Consider the following 24,209-nt stretch of genomic DNA (forward strand, 5'->3'; position numbering starts at 1 on the left):
AATTTTTTCACTTACTTTAATTCCACTTCTAGTCCAATTAATTGAGCTGTTAACTTGCACGCTCTCGCGGGTGCGCAAAATAATGCATAATATAAAATTGGTTTCGACATATCGCACTCCTTTTGCAAATCAAAATTTTTCTACAACACAAAATTTTATGTTTTAACACTTTCTCTTCTACGTAGTACATCAATATAATATATAGAAATCAGCTGATGTATTCCTTATTGCTTATTGGTGCAGTATGCAGTATCTAAAATTAAACGGATTAAATGAAATTACAGTTAACCTGAACAATTTGACAGTTTGTAAACCACTGTAATGTTGACGACGCATCGCGGGCGATGACATTTTTCAAATTACGCCCAGACATTTCGTCTACTTAAAACACAATGCCGGACGAAATTGACGCTGTTTATTCAGAGTGACCATTATTTAGAAATAAAGATGAAGAGAATTAAAACTTTTTTAATTCTTTGCTTTAGCACTTGACTGCTAAAACACGTCCAAAATGTTAAAAGCTGTGTTAATCCGGAGGGTGAACATTAATTATAACCCTTCAATTTATAAAATACAGTTTACATGTATACCGCGCACGTTACGCACGTTTCCATAAGCTTGCATGTGTTTAAATTTTTGACAGCGCACGTACCCGGTTAGTTGAAAACATTAATGGAAAAAACGAAAATTTAGCAAATGTTTGTGCTAATTAGCTTTTAGTTTTAAATAATATTAATCAATAGTTGGCGGTTTATTAATAATTATACCGAAACACGTCTTTCGATATTCCTCCCAAATTTTTTTGAACGTGTTTTGGCAGTGAAATTAGGAATTATATGAAAAAAAAAAAAACAAAAAAATCGTTTTTGGATATTATGTTTTCTTTTTTTATACTTAAAAAAATTTAACAGCAGCAACCCTTGGGATGTTTGTCGTTATCGCCCGGCGGCGGCGATAGAAGTAAATCTATCGTCGCAAAATGACGTCGCGTAAATTTCGCTCTTCGTTTTCATTGTGTTCACCTTCATTTAATTACGGGGGTTCTATTTTTGACGAGGCGAAGTTCGTCGCGTTTATTTCGCGGCGTCAGGGAATTGTTTCAAGCACACCATACCCTACAAAAACGTATTCGGGTAAGTAGCATTTCATAAAGATATTGGATCTACCGCAACCGTCAATGAAAGCATTAATGAGTTACCTAACGTATGACAAATCGCGGCAATAACTTTTTTTTTGCCATCTGGCGTCATGGGTTCGTTCGATATGGCGCTGATATGGCAGTCAAATCTCTCATCTGAAGGAAAGGTTTCTGAACTCAGAGCGCACGAATTCACCGATTATTATGCAACAATGAAGGCATGATATTTTTGGATGCGTATTAGCAGTCAACCCCTGTTCTAGACTTTTACCCATATCGTTTACATAATATTGGATTTAAGAGGTTGTTGAAATCACTCACCAACAGAATAGTCAATTGGAATTTAGAAAGCGTTAATTGGATTTTAGAATAGTGGAAATTAGAAAGTGTCAATTGGATTTTAGAAAACGTAAATTGGATTTTAGAAAACTGGAAATTGTTCAGTTGGACTTTAGAAAGCGTCAATTGAATTTTAGAAAACGTCAATGGATTTTGGAAAGCGTCAATTGAATTTTAGAAAACGTATACTGGATTTTAGAAAGCGTCAATTGTACTTTAGAATAGTCAATTGGAATTTAGAAAGCGTCAATTGGATTTTGAAGTTATAAAAGGCGGTTAATACGATTATTTTAAGTAAGTAAGAGTTATAAGAAAAAGCATACAAACAGCTCATGTAACAAAGAAAATAAAGATTCATTCACCAACCGACATGTATTCTCTTGCCATTGCAGCCGCGTAGAAATAGGATGTGCTTCACTGCCCTGGCGCAATCTCCTCCAGTTATCGTGGCCTTAGCGGCGTCTATAAGCGTTTCCATGTATTGTAACCTTTGTCGCATACGCCAGAGCCTACTGTAATGGGAACTTCCATTTGGCATATTTGCCATAAATAATTTGTTTTTTTTATTTAAAAAACTAACATATGTATATTCGGAAAAGATTTTGTTTATATGTACTTCAGAAACTTACTTTTTTGCCGAAAAATAATAAAACGGTCACACATTTGTCTGTATATGACGTACAAATTACGGTTTCGCCGAAGAGATGTTCTGGGCTAACCCCTTATACCCGTTTTCGACGCGATTTCTTTAGAACATTTGTGGTTCCTTGCTGTTCAAGCCTAAAGGCTAATTACGGCCCTGTTTAAGAGCACCTCTGCTATTAGTAATCATGACCCTGGTAACACAGTTTTAACGACAAACACCAATTCTGGCCAGATAGCCAGATAAAAGTCCAGTTGTAGCTCACGTAAAAGGGCGCCTCCAGTTTTTACGGAGCTATAATCTCCGAAGCAATCCCGAGCACCAGTCCATGCCGCGTCTGACCCTCGGACGGATGTTTTGTCGTGCCACACTACCGAGCTACATTGTCTACAAGAGAATAAGCGCATCATCTAAAAACATCCTAAAACGTCAGTGAATAAATATTCAGCCAAAAATGCTGCCGTCGAAATCATAATCTGTCTGAGTGGATATCACTGCGTAACTCATGTGTGAAAATCATAAAACCCTCGGCGTTTCTTATCTCAATTTGACAGATGTTCTGCTTTATTTTAAATTTATTGGGACCTTGGATAAAATCTTCAAAATGTAGGCCAAAACTTTGCAGACCTGTCATTGATACATTAAATGCAATGACCTTCGTTAAAAGAAAAAACGATATTTTCAAATGAAAATTTTGAATGGAAAAAAAAGTTAATGGTTTTATTTTCAGCCCAAAATGATTCGCCCGGTATTATAGTTACGGGTGCATTATGTTGTAGCAGGGGCAGTAGTGCATTGTAAACTACCGCGTAACTTTAGTTTCCCGACGAGTCTGACTGTCTACTACGCACAAGGTCACTTGAGCGACTGTCTTGGGAAAGCTTAGGTTTTACCATTTTGAGTCTTCTTGGGGGTAACCAGAGTCTCACCTAGTAAATATAACTGCCTACATATTCATTTTTGTAACAGAAGTCGCAATGTTTAGATGAAGTCTACTCCTGGTTTAAGTAGGCTATAATCATGGGACTCACTCCAAGAGACTAGTTGTAAGCAGGGCTAACAAGTTTAAGAAAGACCAAACGATTTTTTTAAACGCTCCTCATTCGTATATCTTCAAAAAAGGGGGTTTAAATTCCATTGAAGTTCAGTGAAATTTCTCAGTTTGTGAACTATCGAAAGCCCCCTTTAGAATCTTAAACAGCATCAACGTGCGTTTGAGTGTTGCTATTAAAAAGGAATGACGTAATATAAATTTAAACTTCATAAAAGGTGCAGCTATAATGTTTGGAACGATCACGCCCGTAGACCCGGCGATTAATTTCCGAAACCCGGAGACTCGAGAAGCCACCCTAAAACCCGGAAGTCTCGGGCGAAAGCCGGAGGATTGGCTGCCTTTATTGGGAGTAACAATAGAACAATTGTATCCGAAATAAAATTAATATCTGGCAACCCTATTAAAAAGTTACACAATTTTTTTAGGGGATCAAAAACAAAATGTTTCAAAAACATTTTTACATATGTATATCAACTTAATCTAATGAATTTTGCATTTCAGCGCAGAGGTCGATGCGTATTTTGGCTAAGCGAGATACCTAATGGTCCGAGTCGATGTTAGGTCCTCGTATTTTGCGCACATCTGGAAGCATGCCGGCCGTATACCACAACGTGGTCAATCTGATTGAGTATATTTCGATCGGGGGATAGCCATGTAGCTTGATGTATATTTTTATGCACAAACCTCGTGCTGGCTGACCATGTTTCGAGCACCGGCAAAGTCAGTCAGCCTCAGTCTATTGGAAGAAGCTTCATTGTGTAGGCTTTCCAACTGTGGGGCCAAAAACACCCTCTTTGCCCACCCCCAAACATGACTTTTATATCATGGCGGGGGCAGAGCTCGTATGTTCGTTAATAGAAGGCGTCTATGTCGGTGAATAGGCACAGACAAATGATGTATTGAAAAGTTTTGCTTTTATTCGGATAGCGGAGAGACGATCGTCCACAGGTTTGTATAAATTGGTGAAATTGGTATGCTGAGCTGTCATGAAAGGCACCTGCTTTATTTAAATAACTTTTGAACGGATAGAGAGAGGTCGATTTCGCATTCGGATTCTTATCACTGACAGTGATGTGCGTCCCTTGATACCTAGACCTAGAGTTGGGATTCTACTGGGTATTTACCATTTTTATGGGTAAATACCAGGAAAATACCCGGAATATTCCTTTTTTGTATCTGTTTTTGGGTTTTTAAAAATCATTTGAATCGAGGCTGCTTGGAATTACAATTCAGCAATTAAATTTACACGCCATTTGAAATTCAAAAATTTTCGTTTTGATTTTAAACAAACAACCCAGCAAACACTCGGAGTCAACAATTAGCCTGAAAAGAGTCCAAACTTTGGATCGTTTGCACTCGTTATAAACTCATTTAGGAGCCTGGAGCGAATTCTATATGACTTTTAAACGAAATGTTAAGATTCTTCAGTTTTTACTCAAAAATGTTAAAAAAAAGGACCATAGAAAAGCGAAGTGAATGAAGCAAACGCGACCCAGAAGCAAGTGAATATTTTGACAGCAAAAATGAGTGTTCGTGACACTTTGCGTCGCTATATAATACGAAAAAACGTAAGACAATCACCTGCAGTCACCGATATTCACCGAGAGTCACTGAAGTGAATGAATGCTCTTATATGATACGAATTTGGTTTCACTTGGGTGAAAGTGATTCCTCGCGTCGCTTTGCGTTATACATAATAACGCCATAAATAAATTGAAAATGTAGAATTTATGACATTCGGCGAAAGAGTCTGAAAAACAACAAAAAAACGGCGGGGTATATCTCTAGTACATAGAGTTGAGAACACGGAAAATGGCAGTAAAGTTTTTTAAAAATTGTATGTTTTTGTTTTTCTTATTTTATTTATTTTCGTTGATGTAAGCAGAAACTTAAAAAAAATTAAAATTTGTTAAACAGTGCAATCGTGTTCTTAAACGGGGATACATATAATGTTGAGTTTGATTTTGAAATTTCAACAATAGCTGTTGTAAACAGCTTATCAGATCTATAATTATGAATGTTGAGCGCAATTTATATACGTTCATTATCCTTTTTACTGCGAGGTTTCCAATCTATATGGACTTAAAGTACTTGTCCACCTTGATCGGTCATTGCGCGCCAGAGTATTAAATAAACACGAAAAGTACCACTTGTTTTCTTTTGGTTAACATACAGAATTTTTGCTTAATATTTAAATGAGAAAGCTATAAGTTTTTGAAAGAAAATTCTAATCGGAGAATTATCCAAAAATAAATTACATATCTACATATAAAAAATTTATTCACGGATAATTTATTCATTAATAAATTAACTTTGAATGGACAAATAGATAAATTTGTATTTGAATAATTATCTAAATAAAAATGTATTCGAATAATGCCCAACTCTGTTGCGTTCTACCTTTCTAGTTTTGTTTCTGATAAGCTGTTTACAAAAGCATTGTTAAAATTTCAAAATTTAAATCCATCAACATAATGTCTGTGTTGAAGGACACAATTTCCGCCGCATCTTGATCCATTTATATAAAGGAAGTGTTTAAAATTCATCTCTTTTTGTTTTCCGCTAATGTTCTTGCTCTATACTATGCATGAAGTTTCCAGTTTGTAGCTCATTGGAATATCTCCTAAAAATTTATCGCACGATTACCCCCACCTTCTCCGTTCCGTACGATTTTTCTAAATACATCGTTTTTGCGAACTTTTTTTCTCTAACTTCAGCGAAGATACTTAAAATCGATCGCAAGATTCCAAGTCTCGTATGAATTTTCTATTTATTTCGACCCGTGCGCCATCTAGCTGACCCTTTTCCCCTTTTGTTCCATTATCTCGGTGCTTTGAATCTTGGCTCAATTATAATCCCAGCAAAAATCTAGTGACCGAAAATGGCGACCAACACAAAATATCCCACATTGTTCCACAATTGTTAGTATGAAAGAATGAGATGGCCTAATTGAAATGTCCGATTCATATATGCTTGCCTTTTCTTACATGGTTACCCTCAAATACGTAAAAAAAAATTTCTGAGAATCCGCCATTTGTTTTCAGCTTGAAACGCCGCAGACGTACCGCATTGAAAAAGTTGAAAATCCAAATAAATAGAAGAAAAAGTGTTTTAGGCCTGTATAAAAATTAAGAGTGTACATTTTTCATAAAGAAACAGACAAGCGTGGACCTAATTTATTATAATTATTAAATTAAGTACAATTATCACTTCGTTTTGTGACGTCGTCGCATCAAGTTCGGATTTCCCCACAACTCAACCGTGTGTTATAAAGCGACTCTACTCATGCGGTTGAGAATAAAATGGCGGAAAGTGGGGGAGTCGAAATGGCAAAAACCTAATTAAAAACATTTAAAAATACTAAATAATTGTGCGTGTTACGAGTTCGTCGTGAAAAAAAAAATGCAAATTGTGCAAAAAGATTATATTGCCATCGGGCAAAAATCTGAAAAAACATTAAAATAAAAATATGCATTTTGTGCAAAAAATACATATAATTGCCATCGGGCAAAATCAAATTTAACATTAAAATGTTAATAAATACATTCAGCATATAAACGGCAAACGGTCAAAAGTCCGGAACAATTAAAATCAAATAAATTAAAAAATAATGTCAACATTTAATTTAAAAATTATGTTAAATGTAAAAATATAAGTAAAACTTTCGTTTTACATAAATTCATACATATATGATAAACAGAACATATAACGGGGTAGAGATGACCTTATATATAAACTGCGATAATATACATATAACTCCACCAAGGACAAAAAAAACAAATAACGGGATTGAAAATGTATTATATATTAATGTACAGTCATGTACACATAACCAGAATGAATATAAATTCTTTAAAATATATACCTGAGACGACGTAAATACTTTTACAAACCGAAAAATAATTACCCCAATTGGATAAAAGTCAAATTGAAATAAATAAGACAAATATAACATGGCGTGGTGCCAAGTAAAAACCAACCCTAATTGAAAATACGAAAAATTACAATAATTAATACCAAATTGCAAGCTGCTACACATGGTTCTGGCCACCTTGGTACTACCATTGTGTATTAGTGGAGCTAAAATTACATATACAACAATCTGAAAAAAGAACCATCCGACATACAACCTGGCGTTATGGACTAGCGTCCGTGCCATTCAATCAAACCAAAAAAAAAAAAAAAGTACAATTATAAAACTGAACAAGAAATACCAAAGAAGTGTTAATAATACTTGCATAATCAGGATCTTAATAGCTTGGTAAGTGCGTGGAAAACTAAACAAAAAAAGTGAATGAATGGATGTGTAGCGATATGGGAAAAGCCATTTTCGGTCACTAGATTTTTGCTGGGATGGTCCTCTAGGTATTCCGCCCGCATTTACTGGACAAGGTGGGGCAATGACACCACATTAAGTTATGCCAAGGTATATACCACAACAGCAACCACCGGGTTGTGCAATGCCACGACAGCAGCAGCAACAACCTATATCTGCCAATGCCAAAACAGTCGGGCTATCCACCACAACCTGGTCCACCTGGTTGTCCTCCATAACCTCAACAGCCAGGTTATCCTCTGCAACAACCAGGTGCACCAGGTGGTTACATGGGTCAAATGATGCCACCAACACAACCTGGACAGGCGCCAATGCCTAGTCAGCCACCCATGCCGGGTCAACCCCCAATACCCGCACGTCCTGGTTATAATGCACCTGGTACTGGTATATATCAACAGGCGTAACAGTATGATCATTGAAAATCAGCGCTGGTAGTGCTTTTATTACTAATCAACAAGGTGTATTGCCACCATTGGTGACCACAAAATATGTGGCACAAGATCAGGGTAACTCCTCGCCACGTACGTTAGGTATTGATATTCGAAATTAATTTTTTGTTTGGCAATTACATTGATCTTTCTCGTTTGCAGGCCTTTTTTTATTGCACACCTGCAACAGCTGATTTATTAAAAACAACAGCTTTGTCCTTTACAATACCCATCTCAACAATGGCACGCACGGTTGAGGGTGAATATGAGCCACCCATTGTAAATTTTGGTGAATTGGGTCCAATTAGATGTAATCGTTTGCAAGGCTAAAATGCAATTTGTAGATGCTGTTCGTCGTTTCCAATGTCTAATGTGTAAAATAACAACAGATGGTAAAAAAAATCTTTCACTTTTACTTGTGTTCATTCATCCATATTTTTTCTCAACAGTGCCAACTGAATATTTGTATTGGGTTAATGAGTTTTTGTGTAAAACATGTCATATCCAACATCAATGCCTCGCATTCAATTGTGGACGCTGTACGCACTACATTGGGTTCACGCAGTATGGACAAGCATATTGTTGATTCCACTGGTAGGGCCACAATTTCAAATGATGGGGCAACCATTATGAAACAATTGGATATTGGGTATCCAGCCGTAAAACTCTAGTCGACATCGCCAAATCTCAAAATGCTTAGGTAAGTTTTTTGTTATATTAGAATGTGTAGAATAAAAATGTTTCTCTTATCAGGTCGGCGATGGCATGTGAAATCTTAAAACAAGTTAAGCCATATGTTGAGGAAGGCGTGCATGCACCTTTCATCATTAAAGCTATACGCAAAGCATAACAATTATGCATGACCAAAATATGACATAGCTGAACATGTCGAAGCGCCAATCAAAGGAACAACAACGTGCTTTATTGGAAAAATGCGCTGTCACAGCAATGTCCTCCAAACTTATTCATCAACAAAAAGATTTCTTTTCTAAAATGGTTGTTGTACTTTTCTTTGGTGGATCCAACGTCATACAAAAAATATAAAATCGCAGTTTTAAATATAGAATTGGAATTCAAGGCTGAGCGTGACAATGCTGAAATACGTATTGATAATGTTCAAGAGTATCAGAAAATTGTTGATGCTGAATGGCGTATTCTGTATAATGAACTAGCCAAGTACGACGCCAATGTTGTGTTATCTAAACTACCAATTGGTGATGTTCGTACACAGTATTTTGCAGATCGTGATATGTTCTGTTAGTGTACCAGAAGAAGATTTGAAACGTACAATGAAAGCTTGTGGTGGTGCTGTTATGACTACAGCTAATGATATTAATTCAAGTGTTTTGGGTCAATGTGATTACTTTGAAGAACGGTAAGTTGGTGGTGAACGTTTCAACATTTTCCAAGGTTTGATAGTGGGTTTGACATTAATTTTATTATTATAGTTTATAATTATTTAAAGGTTGCGTTAATGCTAGAACATGTGCATTGATTTTACGTGGCAGTGCCGAACAATTTTTGGAAGAAACTGAGCTTCGTTACATGATGCTATAATGATTGTGCGGCGTACAATTAAACACGATTCTGTTGTTGCTGGTAAGTCAAAATACAACGTGAAAAAAATGTCTAATCTTCAATTGTTAAGTAATATTATGAAAAGATTGTGTCCAACTACGGAAGAAAAAACTATAACAAAATGAAATGAAATGATAATTATTGCTTTTGGTTGTTAGTTTTAAGGCATCGTCTTCGAGTGCCTTCTGATGTTGTTGTAGCAGTGCTTCGCCCCATCCAATAGGTCTGACCAATCACAAATTGTCATCAGTGTCCTCTAACGGGAGTCCGAGGAAACTTGCTGTTTCAACAGCGGTTGACCATAAAGAGAGGGGTGTTAGAGGAGTTGGTTCCACATTACAATTGAAGAGATGGTTGGTGTCATGTGGGGACACATTGCAAGCGGGGCATACATTTTGTATGTCGGGGTTGATTCTGGATAGGTAAGAGTTTAACCTGTTACAGTATCCAGAACGAAGATGAGCAAGAGTGACACGCGTTTCCCTGGGGAGTATGCGTTCCTCTTCCGCGAGTTTTGCATACTTTTCTTTGAGTACTGGATTCACCGGGCAATTCCCGGCATAAAGGTCCGACGCCTGTTTGTGGAGCTCACCAAGGACCTGCTTGTGTTTTTTTGCTTCATACGGCTGAGTTCTCAGGTGCCGTTTTTCCTCAAAATGCTTACGTAGATGACTCCTTAAGCCCCTAGGCCGTGTTGGCTCATCAATCAGATGTCTGTTGGGATGCCCTGGGTATTCAACAGAAACTGTTCGGTTAGCATTTAATTTCTTTCACTTATTGGGAGTATTCTCGCTTCATTATGTAGATGGTGTTCTGGGACATAAGAAGACAACCCGTGGCGGTTGTGAGGGCAGTATTTTGGCAGGTCTGTAGCTTCTTCCAGTGGGTAATCTTTAGACTTGGCGACCATATCGTGTAGGAAACAATAGTGACTCCTTCTGGTGGTGAAGATAGCTATTGATATGTAGAAGTTAAACAGAAGTAGGGATAGGACACCGGTTTGAATGTGGGTTTTTTTTGAAGTTATTGCAAAAAGCGTTGAAGATTTTTAATATTGTAACGAATTTGCTGCAAATCCTCTTATTTGCCCTTTTGATGGGATCGTATCGCTTAACTGTTGAATAAATAACTCCAATATTGAATAATGGAAAAATGGACTTTATTAAAATATTCCACAATAACACTCAAACTGTGCAACGAATAGCTTAATAACCAAACTGATAGCTTAAATGAAACTGACTTTCAAAATAATACTGATATTACTCGCTAGATATCGTCTTAGTCGTAACTGCTTGACAACTCAAATCAAACTGAATTCCAGCGCCTCTACAATTGTCGACTTTTATATTCTTTGATTTCAACCTTCGCAGCTTCTAGAATCTACTAGTCCAGCAGCTCTCAAACTTCTCAGCTGTAACTACAATTGCACAATTTTATACATCTTCTAAGCGCTTCCACAATCTACTAGTCCAGTAGCTCTCAAACCTCTCAGCTGTAACTACAATTGCACAATTTTATAGTTTTTCTCATTGCATACTTATAGGAGTATGTCAGATATATGCATGTGTTAGTGCATTGACTCTCCGCTGCTCGTATACGTACATGGTACATATATGTAGACGCAGTTATTGTTTCGTTTATGTAGATACATAATGATTGAATTATTGATGTGCATTCACGTCACTGCTTAGTATCGGCTTAGAAACTTCAGCACTCCTTAGATTTGCTAATATTCGTAACACTGCCCTCCACCTAAGTCTGATCGTTCCGATTAGACGAATCTCTCGATTTAACCGCTGCTAGCCTCTCCAAATGAACCACTTTCATTTTGGTTCGTGGTTTGCCAATGGTTTGTATGCGGTACACTACATCGCTGATCCGTTTTACAACTTTGTATGGGTCTTCCCAGTTACACTGCAATTTCGGGGACAAACCTTTTTTTCCTTGTGGGTTGTATAGCAGCACCAAATCTCCTTCCTGAAACCCTTCCGAATTAATTGCTTTATCGTACCTCGCTTTCATCTTGTCACTCATAATCTTTGCTCGTTGCCTTACCAGATCGTGTATCTCTCTCAGCTCTTCTTCCAAGACACCAGTGGATTTCTTGACATTCTTCTCCGCATCGGCATCTATCCCATACTTCAAATCAGCTGGCAGTCGAAGGTCATTGCCAAAAATTACCTTTGCGGGAGTTTGGCCCGTTGTGTCATGTACTGCCGATCGGTAGGCCTTCAAGAATAACGATATGCGTGTATCCCAGTCCTTATGGTACTTGTCTACTACTTTCCTTAAATGCTCCTCCAATGTTCTATTGAAGCGTTCCACCAGACCATCGGACTGAGGATGCAATGCAGTTGTCCGTGTTTTTCGAATGCCCAACTTCTTGCACATTTCTTGGAACACAGCTGATTCAAAATTCCTGCCTTGGTCAGAATGTAACTCCATTGGTACACCATACCTTGCAACCCATTCGTTTTTAACCACTTATGCCACTGTTTCTGCTTCTTGGTTTGGGATTGGGTATACCTCTGGCCATTTACTGAAATAATCCATAACGACCAGTACGTATTTGTTTCCGCTGTTGCTAGTAGGAAATGGACCTGCGACATCCATGGCGATCCTTTCAAATAGTGCACCTGAAATATACTGCTTCATCTGGCCATGACATCGGGTTTTGGGCCCTTTCGCTATGTTGCATGCCTCGCAGTTGGCAATCCACTCGGTGACCGACTGACGGCAACCAACCCAATAGAATCTCTGCTTAATTTTCTCGAGTGTCTTCGTGATTCCAAGATGACCTCCACTTGGACCATTGTGCAGCTCACTGAGCACGTCAGGAATCCTCTTCCTGGGAACAACTATCAGTTTCTTCTTGCATTGACCATTCTCACTCTCCCATACTCGATGCAAGCACCGGATATCAATTCTAAACTGTTCCACTGTGCCCAATATGACTTCGCAATGGGACTCTCTGCTGACATCTCCTGTCTGCTTGGTCTTTCGTTTCGTTCGAGCCCTTGCATAACATGTGACATATCTGTATCTTCTAGCTGACACTTTCTTAGTTGTTCCTTGCCCCATTCATCCGTACACGTTATAGTCATTAGCCGGACATCTATAATGTCTTATTTAGCCTCGGCCTTTGAACAGTGCTTGCATTCCAAACTACATGGCCTTCGTGACGTTGCATCGGCATTTCCATGGGTACTACCTTTTCGATGCTCAATGGAAAAGTCATAGCTTTGTAGTCGCTCGATCCACCGTGCCAATTGTCCTTCCGGATTACGGAACTGCAGAAGCCATTTCAACGCTGCGTGATCTGTCCTGACACGGAATCGCTGGCCGTAGAGGTATTTGTGAAAATGTTTAATGCACTCTACCAATGCCAACAGCTCTCTCCGCGTAACACAGTAGTTCCTCTCTGGTTTTCCAATCGAACGGCTGTAATATGCAACTACCTTCTCCTGTCCATCGACCAGTTGTGATAAAACGCCTCCTATAGCATATCCACTCGCATCTGTATCTAGAATAAATGTTGCTCCTGGAATCGGATATGCTAACATTGGGGCAGTGCACAAACGCTCCTTCAATGTTTGGAAAGCCACTTCTTGCTCCTTCTTCCATTCAAAAGCTTTATTTTTTCTTGTAAGCTCATGGAGGCTATGGGCTACGCAGGAAAAATTTGGTACAAATCGGAGGTAATATGTGCACAGCCCAAGGAAACTTCTTAATTCATGTAGGTTCTGTGGTCTTGGCCAATCCTCTACAGCCTCTATCTTTTCGTTCGCAGTGCAGATGCCCTCTGCCGTTACCTTGTGACCCAAATATTTTACTTCCTTTTTAAACAGCGCACACTTTTTGGGACTTAACTTCAGACCAGTGCCAGCTATTCTTTGGAAAACTTCCTCCAAGTTCCTATGTTCATCAAAATTCTTGCCCAATACGATGATGTCGTCCAGGTACACCAAGCATGTTTTCCAATGTAGTCCTTTCAGTACCAGGTCCATGAGTCTCTCAAAAGTAGCTGGTGCATTACAAAGTCCAAAAGGCATCACTGTAAATTGCCAAAGACCATCACCGACACTGAAGGCTGTTTTCTCTTTATCTTCCTCCACCTCCACTTGCCAGTAGCCGCTTTTCAAGTCCAGCGTGGAAAACCATTTCGTACCAGATAGCGAGTCCAGAGTGTCGTCAATTCTTGGCATTGGGTAGCTATCCTTTTTCGTTACGTCATTCAACTTCCGGTAGTCCACGCAAAACCTCATTTTGCCATCCTTCTTTTTTACAAGTACTGCGGGTGAGCTCCATGGACTAGCTGATGCTTCGATGATGCCGCTGTCGCTCATTTCTTGAATGATTTGACTCACTACTTCCCGCTTCGCCAGTGGAACACTACGTGGAGCTTGACGGATCGGCCTCGCATCTCCAGTGTCAATTTGATGTTTCACAACGTTGGTGCGGCCTGGTTTAGAATCATCCTGGTCAAATATGTTCGCCTACTTTAGGAGCAGTTGTTTTGCCTTACTCTGATATGCTTCCTCCAGCCCCTGCGTCCATGCCGTGATGTCATTTGAAAGATCAGTATTACTAGCTGAAACGTGTTCCTGGAGCTGTTCACAGTTAATAACTACTTCGGCCTCTTGGCATCTTCCCAAAATAGCTCCTTTAGTCAGTTTGAGTGGTGACTTGAACTGTTGTTGTTGTTGTTGTAGCGATTAGGTTACTCCCCGAAGGCTTTGGGGAGTGTTATCGATGTGATGGTCCTTTGTCGGATACAGATCCGATACGCTCCGGTAACACAGCACCATTAAGGTGCTGGCCCGACCATCTCGGGAACGATTTATATGGCCACATTAAACCTTCAGGCCATCCCTCCCTCCCCACCCCAAAGTTCCATGAGGAGCTTGGGGTCGCCAGAGCCTCGTCTGTTAGTGAAACGGGATTCGCCGCTCGAAGGTGAGGTTGACAATTGGGTTGGAGAAGCTATATATTGCGCTACACAACCCCTTGACTTGAACTCATTGAGTACTCTTACCGGAATACGTCCATCTTGTTTTGTCATAGCCAGGGTTTTTCCTACAAGTATGTTTAGTGCTGATTTGTTTGCTGCTTCGACAACCCACAATTTGTTTGTCCCATAATCTCCATCAACCTTTGCCCAGATGACTGCTTCGGATTTTGGTGGTATTTGCTGACTCTCTTCCACCAGCAGTCGTTTACTGCTGTAGCCTCTCTCGTAGCCGAAATTAAGTGGTACATCCATGTTTTTATATCGCATCGTCTTACTTTGCATGTCGATCTTGATGCCCTGGTCGATTAAGAAGTCCACTCCAATTATGATTTCATCAACAATTTCTGCCACTATAAAATTGTGTACTACCGTGACGTTCCCAATTGCGACTTCACATGCTACTTCTCCAATTACTTGTGTGTCCTCTCCCGTGGCTGTACGTAATCTTGCTCCAAGCAATGGTCTTATCTTTTTGTTGACTAAATCCGCTCGAATGATGGAATGAGATGCACCCGTATCTACAGTCAGTAAACGTTCCTTTCCGTCCACATGCCCTCCAACAGTAAGATTGCTCGATCTTCTTCCAATCTGCGAGATAGAGATTATGGGGCATTCAATTGCGGGTGCCAGCTGTCGCCCCTTGCGGCTGACTCGATTTAGTTTACCGATTGAGTGGTCTTGGAGATTTCCTCATCACCTTCTGCTCTGCGTTTACGACCACCCATGGTATTTGCTGACTCTCTTCCACCAGCAGTTGTTTACTGCTGTAGCCTCTCTCGTAGCCGAAATTAAGTGGTACATCCATGTTTTTATATCGTATCGTCTTACTTTGCATGTCGATCTTGATGCCCTGGTCGATTAAGAAGTCCACTCCAATTATGATTTCATCAACAATTTCTGCCACTATAAAATTGTGTACTACCGTGACGTTCTCAATTGCGACTTCACATGCTACTTCTCCAATTACTTGGGTGTCCTCTCCCGTGGCTGTACGTAATCTTGCTCCAAGCAATGGTCTTATCTTTTTGTTGACTAAATCCGCTCGAATCCAATCTGCGAGATAGAGATTATGGGGCATTCAATTGCGGGAGCCAGCTGTCGCCCCTTGCGGCTGACTCGATTTAAGCTGGAGTCATTGGTGCTTTATCGGTAACCGTATCGGTAACCTTTTAACAGCTGATTCGACCAACCTTATGAGAATCAATGCAATCGATTATTGGTGCCGCTAAGGTCGTAACCGTATCGTAGCCAACCAATTGGGTTTTGGTTTACCGTCGTAACGATAAACAGCTGATTACGTTAGGGATACGGATACAGCGATACGACATACGGCACCAATGACTCCGGCTTTAGTTTACCGATTGAGTGGTCTTGGAGATTTCCTCATCACCTTCTGCTCTGCGTTTACGACCACCCACATTGTTGGAGCTATTGGGACCGCTGCTGCAACGTCGTGCAATATGACCTGGGTTGCCACACTTGAAACATTTAATAACTCCGGCATTTTTCAGTTGTGATCATTTCAGTGCTTCCAAAATTGTGTCTACCCAATCTGGTCTTTCCACTTCCGCACGATGAGCTTTGTATGCTGGTTTACTCAGTAGTGAGGCCGTTTCCTGAGTCAATGCATGTGATACCGTTTCAGCAAATGTCAGCTTTGGGTTTGCGTATGTAGCTCGCTTCGTTTCCACGTCCCGTATGCCATTTATGAAACTCTGGATTTTTACCCTTTCAGTGTATTCCACGGGTGCGTCCGCATTTGCGAGATGAGCCAACCTTTCAACATCCGAGGCAACCTCCTGCAAAGTCTCATTAGCTCTTTGGTGACGGTTTTGCAACTCAATTTGGAATATCTGTTTCCTATGCTCGCTTCCATAACGTCTCTCGACAGCGGCCATCAATGCTTCATAGTTGTTCCGCTCTTCTTCGGGAATCGTCTGTAGGATTTCGGCTGCTGGCCCTTTCAATGCCACGAACAGAGCTGCAACTTTATCTTCAGCATTCCAGTTGTTCGCTGCCGACGTCTTCTCAAATTGGATCTTAAATACCTGGAATGGAACAGAACCATCAAACGTTGGGGATTTTACCTTCAGAGTAGACGTTGAAGTGATTGGACGGTTCAACTGTAAGTCCTGAATCTGATCTTTCAAAGCATCCATCTCGACCTCCACTTTATTTTGTCGTTCACTAACAGCCTCCAGCTGTGATGAGAATTTTGTTTCCTGTGCCTCCAGTTTTGTTGAGATACGCTGTTCTTGTGCTTCGAGCTGTAATATTATGCGTGCCTCTTGTTCTTTTAATTGTTCTGCAATTTGTGACGCCATGTGTGTTTTCTGTTCTTCCAATTGTGTTTCCATCTTGGATTTTATACGGTTCTCCTGCGATTTTAGTTGTGATGCCATATATGTCTTCTGCTCTTCCAGTTGTGATGACATTTGTGACGACATTTCTGAAATACGCGTCTTCTGTTCTTCCATCTTGGATGTTATACTGTTCTCCTGCGATTCCATATATGTCTGCTGTTCTGCCAGTTGAGATGACACTGTCGATGTTTGAGCAGATATTGCAGCTAAAATCATGTTCAAGTCTGTGCTGGTAACCGTCTGCGATGTTTCGTTTTTCTCTTCAATTTTTGTTGTCTCCTCGCCATCAAGATGAAAGACATACTCTTCCACATCAATTCCTTCTGCTTCCATTGCCTCTCGTAGCCGTGCCTGAAGTTCAAGTTTAACGCCGCTTGTATTCAATCCACGGCTCTCCAACTCCTTTAGTTGCTGGATCTTCAATTCACTGAACTTTGCCACGTCCTTGTTGTCCTCTGGAATTTATTCAACAATTCCTCTTCTGGCACCAATTGTAACGAATTTGCTGCAAATCCTCTTATTTGCCCTTTTGCTAGGTTCGTATCGCTAAACTGTTGAATAAATAACTCCAATATTGAATAATGGAAAAATTGCCTTTATTAAAATATTCCACAATAACACTCAAACTGTGCAACGAATAGCTTAATAACCAAACTGATAGCTTAAATGAAACTGACTTTCAAAATAATACTGCTATTGCTCGCTAGATATCGTCGTAGTCGTATCTGCTTGACAACTCAAATCAAACTGAATTCCAGCGCCTCTACAATTGTCGCCTTTTATACTCTTTGATTTAAACCTTCGCAGCTTCTAGAATCTACTAGTCCAGCAGCTCTCAAACTTCTCAGCTGTAACTGCAATTGCACAATTTTATACATCTTCTAGGCGCTTCCAGAATCTACTAGTCCAGTAGCTCTCAAACTTCTCAGCTGTAACTACAATTGCACAATTTTATAGTTTTTCTCATTGCATACTTATAGGAGTATGTCAGATATATGCATGTGTTAGTGCATTAACTCTCCGCTGCTCGTATACGTACATGGTACATATATGTAGACCCAGTTATTCACCCCTATTATGAACTCGTACGATACACGATAAAAGCTTGCAATCTGTTCTACCGTATTATGAAATAAATTCTAGCGTGTGAAACTCGATCGTTAGCGTTTATCGTTTATCGTGGTATTGCCATACGCTAACTATCGCATACGCTGTTCAATTTTCTACGCTAGCTATCGCTGATAAATTTTTCCACGATACGTTGGGAACTATTTAAATAAAAGGAAATATACAATTATTACATAATCCAAAATAATCCAACTACAGCCTCATTCCCAACACTCTGTTGCAACATCCTGGGCAAGAAGCCTTAAATTGGCACAAACCTTCAAATTTTTGGGATGGATGGCCTATTTTTACGGGCGCGCAAACTGCCTTCTATTTCTGTTAAGACATACTCTGACATCAATTTTGTTTATTAAACTTTTTTTACTTTTAGTATGTCAAGTACTTACAGTGTAGAGTTCATTTCAAGAAGATTGGAATGATCTCTCAATTTTCTTCTTTCGGTGGAATCTATGCAAGTTCCGTCAATTTGTTCATTTGAGTTTATATAAAAGGTAACAGAGGATGCATAAAACATTTTATTATAACAGCTTTTAAAAACTTTTGCCACTTTTACGTACAAGACAAATGAATTGTTAGTATTTACGTTTTGTTTTGCTATCTGTTTCGTATAGATTCACAAAAATTTGTAAACAAAACTCTGCTGTCATTCACAATAGTACATCTATCGGGGGTGTGGAAATCGCAATATGAAAGCTGATTTTTTACGATACGCTAGGAAGCGTTTATCGTCTATCGTATGAAAATTCATAATAGGGGTGATTGTTTCGTTTATGTAGATACATAATGATTGAATTATTGATGTGTATTCACGTCACTGCTTAGCATCGGCTTAGAGACGGCAGCACTCCTTAGTTTTGCTAATATTCGTAACAATATCTTACGAGGTACCTTCGTACATGTTTCTGAGAATGTAGAATGAGACCTATTCAAACTCAATTTTCACCAGGACAAGGCCGCTGAGACTTTGCTATACTTTAACATACAATACTTTACCCCTTTTTAGCAGATAATTTTGATTTTATTAAATTTTAAAAATGTTTCTTCCTCTACAGTTCAGCATATCTTTTGCCAACACAGGTTGGCGATATGTTTGCGCAGGACCGTGCCTTCGCTACTTTATAATGAATTTCAATTCCCATCAATGGATATTGCGGCGCGCGATTGACCAACAAGACGATGCCACGACACCTTTGAGTATTCTTGATCTGAAAATTAATATGCAACGAATTTGTACAACAAACGAACAACACACACTGAAATAATCTTGGTTAAAAAGTATCTAAGAATCTAATAATTCTAAGCTTTTTCTTACGTTCCTATTCTAAGCTTTTCATGCTCTAATTAAAAAAAAATATTCAACAATCGCATAAAGTTTGCAAATATTTTTAAAGCAATTCAATTGCAACGAATTTGTCAATAATTTTTACCAAACTTTATAAACTAGATGTGTAACAAAAAAATATTTTGAATATAAATATTTGCTGATGAATTTAACTGACAATACCAATATCACCAACTAAATGGTCCTTATAAATATTGTAATCACATAATTTAAAACAAAATATTACTACGTTTTATTATTGCAAAATCACGAAAAAAAGAAAATTGCATAAAGTACTCTCAATGTAAAATTATTCCACTAAATGTAAGTATATATCGCATTCTAAACTAAAAAATGTCAAAACTTAAAAAAATTTTAAACCGGTATTTAAGTGTAAATCGATCCATGAAAGCAGCGTGAAATAACTTATGTTTTTTTGGTAGTTAACGTTATCGTTTCGCCTGGTTTTGTTAAGAATTTTGTTATTTTTGTGGTATAAATCAACATTCAACACAAAGCTACTCTGATTATGAGTTGCAATACTTTTTGGTTTAGGTTGCGATATGTAAAATTACATATTTTTGTACACAGTTCTAAAATGTAAAGGAAAAAAATTTATATTTGTCTATTAATTAAATTATTAACAAGATATTGTTATATTAATGATATAGAGAAGCGCCAACACGAATGCAAGTGGTTTCAAACGACTGGTAGGCAATTCTCCACTTTAACTGTCAGAAAAAATGTTAAATTGTTCATTTTATGTAAAAAAATTTTGAAAGTTGCAAATGAAGTTCTGAAAGCTCGGGAATTTCAATTGAAGTTCAAAAAATTACAATTAAAGTTCAGAAAATTACAATTTAAGTTCAATTATAATTTTCTGAACTACAAACAAAAATTCTGAACTTCAATTTTAATTTTCTGAACTACAAATAGAAATTCTGAGCTTGAATTAAAATTTTCTGAACTTGAATTGAATTTTTTGAACTTCAATTGTAACTTTCGAACCTCAATTGCAGCTTTCTGAACTAAAATAAAAAAGGTATAGCATTAAAATTGGCGAATTACAAGTTTTAATAATATTATTAATATATTATAATTAATATATTATAAAAATGTTGAATAAAAGAAATGTTATTGGATTTGAATTAAAGAAATGTTTTATTTATATAGCAATTTCAGATATAATCCAAGTAAAAAAACGGTCGTAATACTAGTCAAAAGGAGGCCATATTAACGTAAAAATACTGAAAAAATACTCGTAAAGTTACAGGTTTATAACTTAAAAAAATACTACCATTTGACAGTTAACGTGAATGTAAGAACAGTACAGCACTATAGTTTGTTTACATTTTGATAACCTAATACCGTATATGTGTGAGCAGTATTGACAATCACATAAATAGGTACGACGGAATGGACTGCTCACAAAAGTTACCGCCGCCCTGTACAAATGCTACTTAATGATTTACGTGTTCCATCGCCACAGATTTTAGTCATTTTACTAATCAATTTACGGGTACAGTTTTTGCTGGGATGTTGGCTGTTATCAGCTGATTTTTTGTTTTTTTTTTTTTTCAATGGCTTAGAAGTTGTCGAAATGAGACGGAAAACGCAAAATATAAGCAACACATGGACAATTATTTACTGCTTTGGTAAACTTTGTTTTGATAAAATCATAGTGTACTTATACACTATGGATAAAATGTTTCACTTCGATTTTTAGTCGCGAAGAAAGCCACAGAAATTCTGGAGGAAGTGTGCTTAAGCTGCAGTCGCGTCAATAGTTCTTCATCAAGGAATGCAGAAATGCATTGGAGAGACTTCTTCAGGCCTGACCATACATCTATACTAATTTCCCGATCATAAAGGCATAGAAGGTAATGGAAAGATGAGCTTGCAAAGGAGGGGGCAGCACTCGATGAATCAACAGTAGACATCCCAATCGGTTTGGGAGAAATCAAAAGGAAGCGGGAGTTGCGTATTATCCACCAAGCAAGAAAGACATGGACAGAAGCAAAATTTCTATGATCATGTGCATATCCTATGACGTTATCTCACAAAGTTGCTCATATCTCTAAAGAGAAAATACTAAAGGCTCACGATGGGCTGGACACTGCTTTTTGACGTCACATGCTTATAAGTTAGGCCTCATCAGTAAGCTCGTCAGAGCACGTTCTGTGTTCGTGACCTGTGCTCGGGAGTTAAAGGCTCCAACTACGTACAGGTAGCAGGGCTGACAGATCTCTGGGCAACAATTAATGCCCCTATTACGGTTTCTCGCCATATCCATAAGTGGATTAAAACCCAAATGACTGCAGAGGAGCAAAGTGCTTCAAAATTCGCAGTTTACTCTAAAACAGGATTCACAGGAGTAGTGGGTAGAATCGATGGGACTCACGTTCGCATAATTTCACCTTTGGATTGTAATTAAAATAACTCAACTTTAAGACAACTCAACTCCTGTTTGGTATTACGAATTACAACTTATTTCAGTTAAAGTTGAATTGATGTTACCAACCTAAAAAAGTGATGATTTCACAGATAAATGAACAGCTGATCAATTTGTGGCGGAAATTTAACCATTTGAAATAGTGATTTTTTTAAGTAAGGAAATATTTTGCTCCTTACTGAACAAAATGAAGGACCATTTCCGTAAACGCGTTCGACGGACGGTTTGAAAATTATGCGCTACACTTCGATTCCTTACTGACGGCAGTTATCCAAATGCTGAACTTGCGGAACTTTTTTTTCTCTAACTTCAGCGAAGATACTTAAAATCGATCGCAAGATTCCAAGTCTCGTATGAATTTTCTATTTATTTCGACCCGTGCGCCATCTAGCTGACCCTTTTCCCCTTTTGTTCCATTATCTCGGTGCTTTGAATCTTGGCTCAATTATAATGTTGGCTGTTATCAGCTGATTTTTTGTTTTTTTTTTTTCAATGGCTTAGAAGTTGTCAAAAGGAGACGGAAAATGCAAAATATAAGCAACACATGGACAATTATTTACTGCTTTGGTAAACTTTGTTTTGATAAAATCATAGCGTACTTATACACTATGGATAAAATGTTTCACTTCGATTTTTAGTCGCGAAGAAAGCCACAGAAATTCTGGAGGAAGTGTGCTTAAGCTGCAGTCGCGTCAATAGTTCCTCATCAAGGAATGCAGAAATGCATTGGAGAGACTTCCTCAGGCCTGACCATACATCTATACTAATTTCCCGATCATAAAGGCATAGAAGGTAATGAAAAGATGAGCTTGCAAAGGTGGGTGCAGCACTGGATGTATCAACAGTAGACGTCCTAATCGGTTTGGGAGAAATCAAAAGGAAGCGGGAGTTGCGTATTATCCAACAAGCAAGAAAGACATGGACAGAAGCAACATTTCTATGATCATGTGCATATCCTATGACGTTATCTCACAAAGTTGCTCATATCTCTAAAGAGAAAATACTAAAGGCTCACGATGGGCTGGACACTGCTTTTTGACGTCACATGCTTATAAGTTAGGCCTCATCAGTAAGCTCGTCAGAGCACGTTCTGTGTTCGTGACCTGTGCTCGGGAGTTAAAGGCTCCAACTACGTACAGGTAGCAGGGCTGACAGATCTCTGGGCAACAATTAATGCCCCTATTACGGTTTCTCGCCATATCCATAAGTGGATTAAAACCCAAATGACTGCAGAGGAGCAAATTGCTTCAAAATTCGCAGTTTACTCTAAAACAGGATTCACAGGAGTAGTGGGTAGAATCGATGGGACTCACGTTCGCATAATTTCACCTATTTTTGCTGCATCCGAACTACGGCTTTCCTCGTCCAACTGCGGGATTTCGCCCCATAAAGTCAAACAGTTTTTCAAGGTAATCCTTCTTGAAACCTTGTGAAATGTGTACAAAATTGCTGATTATAGTTTGTTTAAATTAATTAAAAAAAGGTTAGCGGGTAATACCATTTTTTTCGCATAAAATGTCCCCGAAAGGGTTCGACATATGAGGCCCGATCCATAGTTTTTTTGTACAGAACGTAATTTATAAAAATAACCCTGGGTGGGTCCAGCACCTTTCTGCATTAGTGTGTGAGTGTCCAACAAATCTGGCAAAATACAACAACTACATGAAAATTTTAACCGATTTTTGGTTATATCTTTTGACACCACCTTTGATAAGATTTGATAAAGATTAGGTGGTGTACCATGCTAGTAATCAGTTGTCAGATTTCAATGTCTTTGACAACTACGCCAACACAAGGTTGTAAACGGTAATGCCACAAAAAGTTGTTAAGACTTGGCAACTTCAACCGACATTCTTTTCGACAAGTTGAGTTGTAATCCGTAATACCAAATTGCAAAATTTCAACTGGAATAGAGTTGAGTAGTAAGCCGTAAGAGTTGCGAATTATTCTAAAAGTCCTGGGGTTCTTCGTTTGGTCGTCAAACAAATTCCGGTAACAAATTGAACACATTCAGTTTATGTGAGGTCTTTATTGACCGGCCAGTTCAACCCAATAAGGGTTCCTAATTATATATATAAATATGTATTATTTAAATAATCGAATTTCACGCGTAAGTATTGTAATGCTCCGCCATTGAAATAGGTAATATACATTTAAGTATACAAATTTACTAACTGGATGCCAGGCTGCGTGTGTCGAAAGGGCCAATTAATGGTGACTTATCCATAACCAGATAAAACAGCCGATCGAACCAACCTTATGGAAATCAATATAATCGATTAATGCTGTCATACCATAACGCTAAAGTTATAACCATATCATAGCAATTGGTTTTTGGTTTCTCGCCATATCCATAACCTAAAAATATTTGAGTTGGTGAATTTATTAACATTTTGTATATTTTATTCATTGTTTTGG

General features: G+C 38.4%; 2 protein-coding genes and 1 long non-coding RNA gene across 4 annotated transcripts in view; 1 reads left to right on the forward strand and 2 right to left on the reverse strand.

Moving 5' to 3' along the window:
• Positions 1 to 154, reverse strand: part of GstE13 (Glutathione S transferase E13) — a 41,821-nt gene extending 41,667 nt beyond the window's left edge. The window contains exon 1 of the mRNA XM_067774704.1: positions 16 to 154. Coding sequence (XP_067630805.1) covers positions 16 to 110 — 95 coding nt within the window. The 5' untranslated portion in view covers positions 111 to 154. The remainder of the gene's footprint in view (positions 1 to 15) is intronic.
• Positions 136 to 24,209, reverse strand: part of LOC137244922 (tetratricopeptide repeat protein 37) — a 54,301-nt gene continuing 30,227 nt past the window's right edge. The window contains exon 18 of one of the 2 annotated variants that reach the window (XM_067774691.1): positions 136 to 253. In XM_067774691.1, coding sequence (XP_067630792.1) covers positions 209 to 253 — 45 coding nt within the window. In that variant the 3' untranslated portion in view covers positions 136 to 208. Of the gene's footprint in view, positions 254 to 23,806; positions 24,150 to 24,209 lie in introns of those variants that run through there. The other variant, XM_067774690.1, reaches the window with a different exon arrangement.
• On the forward strand, positions 6,261 to 20,289 carry LOC137244930 (uncharacterized). The gene is made up of 6 exons (XR_010951228.1): positions 6,261 to 8,040; positions 8,101 to 8,330; positions 8,388 to 8,638; positions 8,692 to 9,313; positions 9,387 to 9,537; positions 19,071 to 20,289. It is a non-coding gene; the product is annotated as an uncharacterized lncRNA (long non-coding RNA).

Source organism: Eurosta solidaginis, chromosome 3, assembly GCF_040869045.1.
Source record: "Eurosta solidaginis isolate ZX-2024a chromosome 3, ASM4086904v1, whole genome shotgun sequence".
In the NCBI taxonomy this organism is placed as follows: domain Eukaryota; kingdom Metazoa; phylum Arthropoda; class Insecta; order Diptera; family Tephritidae; genus Eurosta; species Eurosta solidaginis.